The 12,100-nt window shown below is 45.5% G+C and overlaps 2 protein-coding genes across 2 annotated transcripts in view; one reads left to right on the top strand and one right to left on the bottom strand.

The window, feature by feature from the left end:
* Nucleotides 1–10,145, bottom strand: part of PRR19 (proline rich 19) — a 51,227-nt gene extending 41,082 nt beyond the window's left edge. Inside the window, exons 1-2 of the mRNA XM_082273513.1 lie at nucleotides 10,019–10,145; nucleotides 1,816–2,774 (exon numbers count right to left, since the gene is read on the bottom strand). Coding sequence (XP_082129639.1) covers nucleotides 1,816–2,746 — 931 coding nt within the window. The 5' untranslated portion in view covers nucleotides 2,747–2,774; nucleotides 10,019–10,145. The remainder of the gene's footprint in view (nucleotides 1–1,815; nucleotides 2,775–10,018) is intronic.
* Nucleotides 10,146–10,370: 225 nt separating this feature from the next.
* The window catches only part of PAFAH1B3 (platelet activating factor acetylhydrolase 1b catalytic subunit 3), a 28,052-nt gene continuing 26,322 nt past the window's right edge, over nucleotides 10,371–12,100 (top strand). The window contains exon 1 of the mRNA XM_082273597.1: nucleotides 10,371–10,536. The gene's annotated coding sequence lies outside the window, so the exon portion shown is untranslated. The remainder of the gene's footprint in view (nucleotides 10,537–12,100) is intronic.

The following is a 12,100-nucleotide window of genomic DNA, read 5'->3' on the forward strand; positions in this document are numbered from 1 at the left end:
GAATCAACGAGTCTCGATAGGGACAATGAGATAGCTTGGAAAGGTTTCTGGCCAGGCCATTAAGAACCACATTAAAAAATGGATTTTTGTAAGATCTTACCGTAAAATCCTTTTCTCTTAAGCTCATTGACAGACGTAGTCTTCTTGATTCTCAAGAGCTGGGTTATGTTGTCTCCGCAGGAGTAGGACTAGGCAGAAAGACAAAACGTTCTGGCTCCACCTTAGGGGCAGTCCCTGAGGGTATATCCTCCCTCTCTCTGCTACAGGGAATCAGTTCTGTTCTAAAGCAGTAACAGAGAATTTAACCCAACCCAACTCAATGATAGAGGGGCGGGTACTACGTCAGTCAATGAGCTTAAGAGAAAAAGGATTTTACGGTAAGATCTTACAAAAATCCATTTTTCTCTATCGCTCATTGACAAACGTAGTCTTCTTGATTCTCAAGAGCTGGGACATCCAGAAGCAGTGCCACAAAATGAGGGGTGGGATTGACAGAATCAAAATCCAATCTAGAAGGCCCAACCGGAGCCAACCAGAAGTATCAAAGGACTCATCGAGTAAACAGATGAGACCTACCCCACAAATCCTCGAGGTAGACCAACAGTCTCCTCAAACAGTGGCCTGCAGGAACCTTGCGGCCAGAAGAGGCATCTGACGATGCCATCACATAAACCTTATACAATATTGTAAAGGTATGAACCGACTACTAAACAGTCGCCTTGAAAACCTGAACCACTGACGCCTGATGGCGGAAGGTCCAGGAAACTCTAAGCGCCCGAGTAGAATGCGCCTTAACAGGGAACGGGGGATCCCGACCCTTAGATAAAATAAGCCTATACCACCGTCTGTCTGATCCATCTAAAGATGGTCGCAGCAGAACAGGCAACCCCTTCTTAGGGCCATCCGTGATCACAAACAGTGAATCCGTCTTACAAATTGAATCCGTAGTATTCAAGTATATCCTGATCGCCCGAACTACATCCAAGGAATGCCATGCAAATTCTCGAGGATGATTGGGCTAAGGACATAGGAAGGACAATACACTGTCCTTATTCAATGAAACTTTGAAACCACCTTAGAAGGAAGGATGGATTCGGATGAAGAACAACCTTATCCCTATGAACCACCAGATCTGGGGAACAACAGGATAATGCAGCCAGTTCTGACACCCTGCGTGCAGAAGTGATAGCCACCAAGAAGACCACCTTCTGGGATAAAGTAAGCAAGGGAATCTCCCTGATATTTTCAAAGGGAGGTGTCTGAAGAACCGACAGCACCAAATTAAGATCCCAGGATGGTAACGGCGCGTGCACTGGCAGAGCCATGTGTCGCACCCCCTGGATGAAATTCCGCACCAAGGAATGAGTAGACAAAAGCTTCTGAAAGAAGATAGCAAATGCTGAAACCAGACCCTTGATAACACTCAAGGCCAGCTCACTGGAGAAAAAACTACCTAAAAAATATTTTCTTCTAAAGAAAAAATCTTGCCAGGACCAAAAAGATCCCAGCAAGGAACTTAGGTCCTTACTCCTGGATCTGATTTCCTGTAGCAGAGAGAGGGAGGATATACCCTCAGGGACTGCCCCTAAGGTGGAGCCAGAACGTTTTGTGTTTCTGCCTAGTCCTACTCCTGCGGAGACAACATAACCCAGCTCTTGAGAATCAAGAAGACTACGTCTGTCAATGAGCGATAGAGAAATAGAGCTTTTGGGTAGCTACAATTTTGTGATGTTCTATGAGCTGCCTATTAGGAGAGCACATACAAATCCATGAAAAAGAAAGCACACACCTACCTGCCAGTCTAGTAAGTCTTACCTACACAGATGTTGTTTGGCTTTCTCTGCACAGGTGGGGTTGACAGGCTGGAACTTGTGCCAGACATCTCCTTCGCCTTTTTCATTACAGACTGGCGAATCTCACTCACCAGGTTGCGATCTGGAAATAGGTTAAGTCGGCCCAGCATATTGTTAATGTTCTCAGCTGCCTCGTGGACAGGTGCCTCCTGCATTTCTTCAAGAAAAGCTCCAATCCTACTACCTGACAATGTGCTCAGCAGTTGGCTGCCACTACCATGGATGCCCGATGGTAAGCTTTCCTTGTCTACAGCTTGCTGTGAAATGGACTCAGTCTGAGAGACCTGGGTCTTCATTTCCCTAGTTTCTGCTGCTCTAGAGCCCAGCTTGTCTGAGCTTTTCTGGATTAAAGAAAGTTCCTCTTGATCCTTCACCTCCGGTGTTAGAATAAGGGCAACACCGAGCTCCGTGTTGCCTACTGATGTCCTTCTCTCTGAGTGATTGGTGGTAGTACCAGTGTCTGTCTTAGCTGCATCTACTTCTGGTGTCTCTCTTACAAGCCTCTCAATGTTGACCGACTTCACCTCATGATCAAATATCCCCTGGTGCTGGGTCAGGCGACCTTGAGTTATAAACACTTGCTTTGACATAAATGCCTTTAATCCTGAAGAGAGAGGAGCTGTTTTTGGACCATGTGAATTAGTAGACCTGTCATGTCTTTGTGGATAGTCCTGAAGCCACCCCTTCTTCTGAAATGTCTCTTTGTGCGTCTTAAATTTAATACTGTTGCGTTCTTTCTTAGTCTTCCTCCTTTTTGCTTTTATCACTGTGTTGGTGATGCTTTTGCAGAGCTTTCCCTGATCTTTAGAACTGAGCTTTGACTCTAACCCAGCCAAGCTGGGAATCGGTCCCTTATCCTTTAGCGATGGCAGACAGCTGTTCCCACGATCCATTATGGCAAAGACTGACTAAGGACATCACCTATGGCCAACAGGTAGGAAATAAAGAGTTATAGAATGAACAGGTGACCAAGTACACATGGATGGAAACAAATCTATGAGCCAAAACACGCAAAGAATTACAGCTAGATCTTAGCTTTTCAGAGTTTTTTATTGCTATAAGTTGAAGCAAATGTGCCCTATATGGCTAAAAGGATTTTTGGGGCTTTCCACTGCATGGAACCGAACCGTTTGGCTCGCTTTTGCGCTTTTCCACTGCATGGTACGGTGTTGGAACGGTTCGGTACGGTATGGCGGCGCTTTTCCACTACATGGAACCGAACGGTACGGCTCCCTTAAACAGTACCACCTCGGTTGTGGTTCCACTGCAAGTACCGGCTCGGCTCTACTCGGCCCTGCTTGGCCCGGTTTGCTTTTCCACTGCTGGTACCGCATGGTACAGTGTTGGAACAGTTCGGTACGGTTTGCTTTTCCACTAAAGTAGTACTAAAGTTAAGTGGGTGGGATAACAATGGGGTGGGTGGGATTCTCTGACCAATCAGTGGCTAGTAGTGACTAAATGCAAAGGATTGTGGGATATGGTACCGGGTATGGTACCTCTTGGAACCACAATCGAGGTGGTACTGTTTTTGAGAGCCGTACTGTTCGGTTCCATGCAGTGGAAAAGCGCCGCTGTACCGTACCATACCGAACCGTTCCTGCACCGTACCATGCGGTACCATGCAGTGGAAAAGCACAAAAGCGAGCCAAACCGTTCGGTTCCATGCAGTGGAAAAGCGCCATAAGAGGGCCGTACCGGTACCATATCCCACAATCCTTTGCATGCAGCCTTGACTTTTTGTCACTACTAGCCACTGATTGGTCAGAGAATCGTTGTTATCCCACCCACTTACTACTTTAGTGGAAAAGCAAACCATACCGAACCGTTTCAACACCGTACCATGCGGTACCATGCAGTGGAAAACCAAACCGAGCCAAGCAGAGCCGAGTGGAGCCAAGCCGGTACTTGCAGTGGAAAAGTGCCATGTGTTTCCATCTCACCCACATACCTCCTAACATTTTGAGATGGGAACTAGGGACACCTATTACCATAAGTATGTAGGCATAGGGCACACCCCATCTTACACCCCATTAAAGGAAAATTATACAAAAAAAGTATTAGTTAAACCCATAAGTGCTTATTTTTACCGCTACTATTTCTTTATACCGGTTTTTCCGAATTTACAAATGCAGCAATTTAGAAATTGGATGAAAAGCCTTTTTTTTCTTTTTTAGCCTGGTCACTTCAAAAAATTTTTGGAGACTTATAGTTGTTCCTCTTCACGGAAATCTTTAGTAAAAAGTGAAACTGGGAATCACTTTTTAAAAGATAAATAGTGCATTTTATAAACAACTATATAGATTAGACCAAAATGAGGAACAAGCGAGGAGGAAAGAGGAACAGATGGGTGAGGGAATTTGGTCCAAATCAGGGACAGTCCCTCAAAATCAGGTACAGTTGGGAGCAATGCATCCATATCAGTTAATTGACATCCAATTCAAAAACCATGTACATTATTATAGAGCCCCTTTGTGCTATAACAGCCTCCACTCTTCCAAAAAAGGCTTTCCAAAAATATCTGGAGTATGTCTGTGCCCATTCAGATACCCATGTTGTATGCAGGGCCGCTGATAGGGGGGGACCACCAGCCCTGTTGTAGGGGGCCCGAGCACACAGGGGGGCCCACACAGAAAGGGGATTAGTGATGGACAACAAATACAAGATCTCCCTGTTGCCAGCTTTTATCTGCTGAGAAAGAGACAGTTGTCACTCACTAATTCCCCCCCCCCCCCGCCCGTGTGTGCCCCCTCCCAGCACTGGCTCTAATGTTATCTCTGCTCAGGAGTTTATTTGTAACTTTGTTTCTCTCCCTCTGTCTCTCTGATCCCGGAGCTCCAACTGCCCAGCCTGTATATTTTTTTCACCTCATCTTCATTTTTATTTATTGACATTGTTTTTTTTAGATTTAGCAGGAATTATGTGAGTTATGTTATATTTGTGTCTGCTAATAGTGATTTTGTTGTTATTTTAGCTAAATATATCTTTAATATTTTCTTGGGAGGGGGCCCCGCGATTTCTAACGGCAGCCCTGGTTGTATGATAAGACCTAGCTCGGATTTGGCATTCCGATTTATCTCAAAATTCAACCCATAAGAGTTCAGTAAGGTTGAGGTCAGGATTCTGTGCAGAAATGATATAAAGTACTAAAGCGCTGCCACCTCTTGTGCAGTGTTAATTTTGACATCAAAATTAGATTTAGTTTTAGTTATAGTCTTTTAACTAAAATGCAATTTTAGTTTTAGTCGTAATTTAGTCTTTTTATTAAAATGCCATTTTAGCTTTAGTCGTATTTTAGTCATTTGAGTTGTTTTCGTTTTAGTCGCATTTTAGTTGACTAAAATCTCCAGTACATTTTACTAGACTAAAATCAAATGGGTATATTTAAATTGTAATGAATTATTTCTTTCGAACTGCCAAACATTATATACTCCTGGAGTAAAAATCGAATAGCATATTTATTATTTATGGTATTAAGGTTTGAACATGCGCTACAGACAAAGATTTAGTCGTTGTGATATAAATTCAATTTAGTTTTAGTCAGTCTTTTGACTAAAATACCATTTGAGTTTTAGTCGTGTTTTAGTCTTTTGACAAAAAAGTAATTTTAGTTTTAGTCGTATATTAGTCGACGGAAATATTTTAGTTGACGAAATGAACACTGCTCTTGTGAACAATTTTAAAGGAATGTGAAAAAAGGGGAAGCACCAAAGAGAAATTAATGCATCCACTCAGCCCCAACAAATAGATTCAGTTGATCGTGATAACTGATATGAACTGATTCTTAATCAAAACAATCATAGACACAAAAAAGCAGCCACTATATCTAAAAGTGACAAATTAAAACATGCTAGACGTTTATAAAAAATCCAACATTAGTGGCGCTAATGTTGGACTTTTTTTTACAAGCGCCTAGCATATTTTAAAGTGCTAAAGGTATAAATTGCTTAGATAGCTGCTGCTGACACTTATAGCGCGTTCCCACGCCTCTATAGTAACTTGAAATATCGTAAAATATTGTAGTGCTTCTGATTTTAAAAATTCTAACCCACACACACTTCTTCAAATGTAATCCAGACCACAATGTACTTATTATAAACCCAAACGATCCTCTAAAGAAGTCACGTGATACGTGACGCAATGTGTTAGGGCGGAGCCAGGTGAAATTGGCGCCAGGACCGGAAGTGAGGCAGGACTGAATTTGTCACTCTCGGAGGTGTATCTGTTACATGCGATCCTTATTCGTTACTATGTGAGTGTATATTTTTTAATAAAACTGGCTTTTTTTTAAAAAAATACTACACCACTGTTTTATCATGGTTATGTGATACTTTATGTTTTTTGGGGGTTTTATTTGAGATGTGCAAGAGAGATCACACAAACACTTGATGTAACCATGTCCAAGTGTTAAGGTGAGGGCACATGCTGAGCACCAGGGTGATCCGCCACCGCGTGTCGTGACTTGCAGCGCTGGAATTGTGGTTGCACATTCTATGCAGAAAGGTTATGAATGAAGATGTTTTACTGAATATTGCTTTATGAACTTTTGATTCGCTGATCCTTGATTAGTGCACTTTTATTATATTATGTGAATATATTGTTTATGGGTTTATAATAATTACATAATGGTCTGGAATGAATTTGAAGACGTGTGTGTGAGTTATAATTGTTATAGGTCAGCAGTGCTACACTATTTTACAATATTTCCTCCACACCAAACAGGGGCACACTCATGATGTAACAGAAAAGGACCTTCCCCAAACTGTCAGCTCAAAGTTTAACCACTTCTGGTACGGAAGATTTTCCCCCTTAATGACCAGGCCATATTTTGCAATTCGGCACGAGTTATTTAACGAACAATTGTGCGGTCGTGCGACACTGAACCCAAATAAAATTGATGTTCTTTTTTTCCCACAAATAGAGCTTTCTTTTGGTGGTATTTGATCTCCTCTGTGATTTTTATTTTTTGCGCTATAAACAAAAAAAGAGTGACAATTCTGAAAAAAAAAAACAATATTTTTTACTGTCGGTTCACACTAAGGCGATCTGTCTTCGGGAGCGACCTGTGAAGTCGCGTGCACCGCGACTTCGGTGCGACTTGCACGAACTTCACATAATGGAAGTCAATGCAAGTCGCTCCGATGTCGCCCCGAAGTAGTACAGGAACTATTTTCTAAGTCGGAGCGACTTGAGTCGCTCCTATTAGAACGGTTCCCGTAGCACACAATGGACCGCGACTTGTCAGGCTGGCAAGTCGCCTGACAAGTCACGGTAGTGTGAACCGGGACTTACTTTCTGCTATATAACATTCCCAAAAAAAAAATTAAAAATCTAATTTTTTTTTACATTTTAAGCCAATGTGTTTTCTGCTACATATTTTTGGTAAAAAAAATTGCAATAAGCTTATTTTGGTTTGCGCAAAAGTTATTGCGTCTACTAACTACGGGAAAGATTACTTTTATTGTTTTTTTATTAGTAATGGCGGCGATCTGCGATTTTTTGCGGGACTGTGACATTGCGGCGGACAGATTGGACCCCTGACTGACATTTTTGACAGTTTTGGGGGACCAGTGGCATTACTACAGTAATCAGTGCTAAAAATATGCACTGTTACTGTAATAATGCCATTGGCAGGGAAGGGGTTAACACTGTGGGTGATTAAGGGGTTAAATGTGTACCTAGGGGCGTGTTCCAAACTGCATGGGGGTTGGGCTTTTGAAATGATCACAGAGACCTGTAATCCTATATAGAAGGATCACAGGAGCTCTGTGATTATTCCAGAGAGAAGAACGGTCAGCTGTGTTTACAATAGCTGCCCGTTCTTCTCTCTCAGCGGGGAGCGATGGCGGGTGTCAGGCGGCAATAGGAGCCCTTCTGCCCCGTGCATCGGAGTCCCCACTGTCGAGTGGGGGTGGGAGCGCGCCGCTGGTGGCGCGCGCTCGTCCCCTTGCTGCAGGCACGCATCCGACATAGACCTACGTCCAGAGGCGTAACTAGAACCTTCAGGGCCCCGGTGCAAGAAACCATGAAGGGCCCCCCCGGACCCCTGGCCGGGGCCCTTCCCTTCAAGCCCGGGGCTCTTCCCACTGATCCTGGGGCCCTTTACTCCCCTTGCGGGGCCCTTTATTACGGTCCCACAGCGGGTCCCTTTCACAAGTTCTACAGTGGGCCCCCTTCCTGCCATCTTGGGGCCTCCCCACGGTGGTGGAATGCCAGGGCCGGTCGCTAGTGTGACCTTTGTGATCCTGGAAGTTCACCCACTGGTGTCAGTAGTTTTTATTTTTTGGTATTTTAATTGTATTATTTTTTATCATTTTATTTTATTTTTTTACAATGTCACTGACTATGACTCTGTCCATTTAGAGAAGCAAGGAGCTGGTAAATTACATATTTACCGACCCCTTCCTGGTTCTCTATTGTGACACATCCCCTGCCGCAGCTGGCAGGAGAGGGGAGGGGTCACAGTGGGGGGGGGGGGACCAGGGGAGCACAAAGGGGCCCAGAGACAGCAGAACACAAGTGAACTGGATAGGAGGAGTAGCGGGGGCAGCATACAGAGGAACCAATCTCCTCCATTTTCTTTTTGCAGCTACAGGAGGAAAAAGGAGGACAGTGATTTCTCTACAGGCTGCCACCGCCGCCCCTCCTATCCAATGCTGGGCCCCCTGGAGCATTGGGCCCGGTTGCAATTGCAACCCCTGTAGTTACGCCCCTGCCTACGTCGTTTCGCGCAGGAGGGCCGCCCTGCCGCAGTAAATCGGCGGTGGGCGGTCCAGAAGCAGTTAAAGTGCACAGTTGTCCAGTTTGTATGCTGTAGCATTAACAGTACCCCTTAGTGGAAACACCTGAACTCAGTCATTTTGGGGTGTGTCAATATACTTTTGACCATATAAGGTACCTAGGCTTCTAAAAACCGTCTTCTGGCTCTAAGGCTGGCTATAGATGGAGCAAATTTATTTCACCCCCCCTTCTTCTTACCTGAGCCTGATCCAGCGATGTTCACGAGCCCAGCGGCTCCAGCCGCTGTCTCTCTCCTCATTGGACAGATTGATAGCAGCGAGAGCCATTGGCTCCTGCTGCTGTCAATCAAATCCAGTGACATCGGCGCGGGAAGCGGGCTGTCTGGGTCAATGGACGCAGCAGTGGGACTCAGGAGCCCCCAAGGAAAGCAGCTTTCTGTGGGGGAACCCGATGAAGGGGAGGAGCCAGGAGCGCGGGCGGGGCACCCCAGAAGAGGAGGATCAGAGCTGCTCTGTGCAAGCGCTCTGTGCAAAATGCTTGCACAGAGCAGGTAAGTTTAACATGTGAACCTCTACAATCACTTTAAGAGAACCAGTCATGAGTGTAGATACGTAGGACATTATTGTAATCGCAGACCTAGGCTAGGCTTGCCATAAAGGCTTTAAATTCTCTTTATGAGCCCCGGATGTGCGCGGGTGTGACATCATCATGGCTCGGCCAGTCAAATGGGTGCAACCCACGAACCTGGAAGGAAGACCGGGGGAAGATGGAAGCCTCTGCAGCGATGACAGCGCGGCGCTGGAGAGGATTAGTGTGACGGGACTCACTTTGGATGGGGGGGGGGGGGCCCATGGAACACAGCTTACCTTAGAGAGGTCTCAGCTCCCTAGGCCCCTCTTATGTGTGTCTATTAGGGGCACAGGGCAACGGAGAAAACAATGGACTAAAGCTAACCAGGTTCTGATCGCTTATCAGAGGGCGCTGGACAGAAGATGAGAAGGCGTGGTGTCATCTCCCAAATTAACCCTAAAAGGCTGCACCACAATTACGTGGTTCAGTGGCCAATTTTTACTGCCCCCGATTACCCGTAAGGAAGAGAATTTGTATGGATCGTACAATTTTGGGGCGTTATTTCCAATGGGCCGCCATCACATAACGCACCTGACGTGGTGAAAAGGGTCCCTTAATTGCGAAGAACAGGTGCTGCTTGCAGAAAGAGCGGCGTACATGATTGGCGCAATGCAGAACTCGCAGATACCTGTGTGTGGAGCTCTGATAGTGTCATATTTCAGGTTCTTCACATATAGAAAGGGAGGAACTCTACACCTTCAGTGTTATTCTTCATTGACATTTTTCTGATATGTGAAGACAATGTTAATGTCTATTGGCATGGCAGTATGCATGTCATTTAACACCTAATGTATCACCTTAATGGAAGAGGCCAGCTGGCAGACAGCACAAATCACATTCACGTTGCCTAGCCACTCCGATAACGATCAGCAATTTCAATATGGCGGCAGCACCGAAAGCTCTATCGCATGATGCTCGGTTAAAGCGTATATACGCCACCACCGGATTCTATCTCCCCATTTTTAATAAAATTTAGTATCGTCCTCCTATTGGCGAATGCTAACTGGCCTGGACTATAACGCTAAGAAGGGGTGGATATATATACCCCCATTAAGACTGCTATGGTTCAGCTCATCTCGTTACGTTGTGCTAAAGACGAGACCACTTGACTTTTAAAATGGGGGTGCGCGGTGTAGCTGATGAGTGACTTCCTGGACAGGGCTATCCGATGCCTGGCGGAGGGGGAGGCGGTCTCCTGGGCTCCCTAGAACAGTGGCATGGTTGTCTGTGGATTCCCCCTTGCAGTAAAAGCGGGATGGTGTGAGCCGGGGAAGGGAGGATTCCAGGGCTGCAGACAGTGAAGAGGGATTAGCAGGTGAGGATGTGCAGCCTGTGTGAATTCCTTTATAATAATAGGGGAGAGGGGGGTGGGGAGGCCTGTGTGTGTGTGGGGTGTCCCCTGTGTGCTGACATGGTGTCACCCTCACCTATATAATTATAATGTGGGCTCACAGTGCAGCTTCATACTATCCTCCTCCATGCAGCATCTTTGTATAGCTGCAGCCCTGGGGCCCATTGGAGCTGCTGCTTCTTGCAGGGACCAATCAGGTTCATGGTTTCCTCAGTAATGTAGTGAGGAAATCCCTGGGTCACACCTGAACAGTCCTGGAAACGCGTGAGAAAAAAAGTGCGGCGCCGCAATTTCTTAGGCCGCATTTTCAGCTGAGAAACGCATAAAAATGCACAAAAGCGCCCGTCGCGCTTGTAGCGTCATTATTAACCACTTTACCACCGGAGGATTTTGCTGTCTTATGTCCGGGCCACTTTTTGCGATTCGGCGCTGTGCGATTTTAACTGACAATTGCGCGGTCATGCAACGCCGTACCAAACGAAATTTACGTCCTTTTTTTCCCATAAACAGAGCTTTCTTTTGGTGGTATTTGATCACCTGTGCGATTTTTACTTTTTGCGCTATAAACAAACAAAAGAGCGTAAATTTTGAAAAAATAACAATATTTTTCACATTTTTTTTATATGAAATTCCCCCCAAAAAATGTAAAAATTAAAATTTTTGGCCAATTTGTTTTCTGCTACCTATGTTTGGTAAAAAAAATCGCAATAAGCGTATTTTGATTGGTTTGCGCAAAAGTTATTGCTTTTACTAACTAAGGGAAAGATTTTTGTCATTTTTGGTGTTTTTTTTTTTTTTTTATTTAACGAGTAATGGCGGCGATCTGTGTTTTTTTTTTTTTTTTTGCGGGACTGCGACATTGCGGCAGACAGATCGGACCCTTGACTGACATTTTTGACACTTTTGGGGGTACCAGTGACATTACTACAGTAACCAGTGCTATATATATGCACTGTTACTGTAAAAATGACACTGGCAGGGAAGGGGTTAATTTTATTGAAGAGGGAGGGGTTAATGTATGCCTGGTGCTTACTGACGTGTGTGGGGGGAGGTGACTGAGTGACACAAGGACAGATCGCAGGTTCAACTATGCTGAACCCTGCAATCTGACCCTGCCTGTCACTTAGGAGATCCGCCCGCTTTGTTTACACAAGCAGGCGGATCTGCAGACTCGATTCCCCAACGATCGGGGAAGAGCGGCGGTGATCACCGCCGCTCCTCCCCTGGCCCGACTCCCGCTGTGACTGAATACAGCGGGAGCGAGGCGCCCACAAGGGGAGGAGTCCAGCAACGTAGGTCTACGTCGCTGGACGGGAACGAGACACTTTGCCGCAGTACAGTCCCAGTGACTGGTCGGCAAGTGAATAAAGGGTCCATTCACACGAACGATCCAATCAGATCTGCCTGTCAGTTTTTTAGGCGGATCTGATCGGATGCTCCATGCATCCCTATGGGGCAGCGGGTGTCAGCGGTGACACCTCCACTGACACCCGCATCCGATCCGGTCGGTGAAATCCGGACGGATGGA

The sequence above is a fragment of the Pelophylax lessonae genome (assembly GCF_965119305.1).
Source record: "Pelophylax lessonae genome assembly, chromosome: 12".
In the NCBI taxonomy this organism is placed as follows: Eukaryota; Metazoa; Chordata; class Amphibia; order Anura; family Ranidae; genus Pelophylax; species Pelophylax lessonae.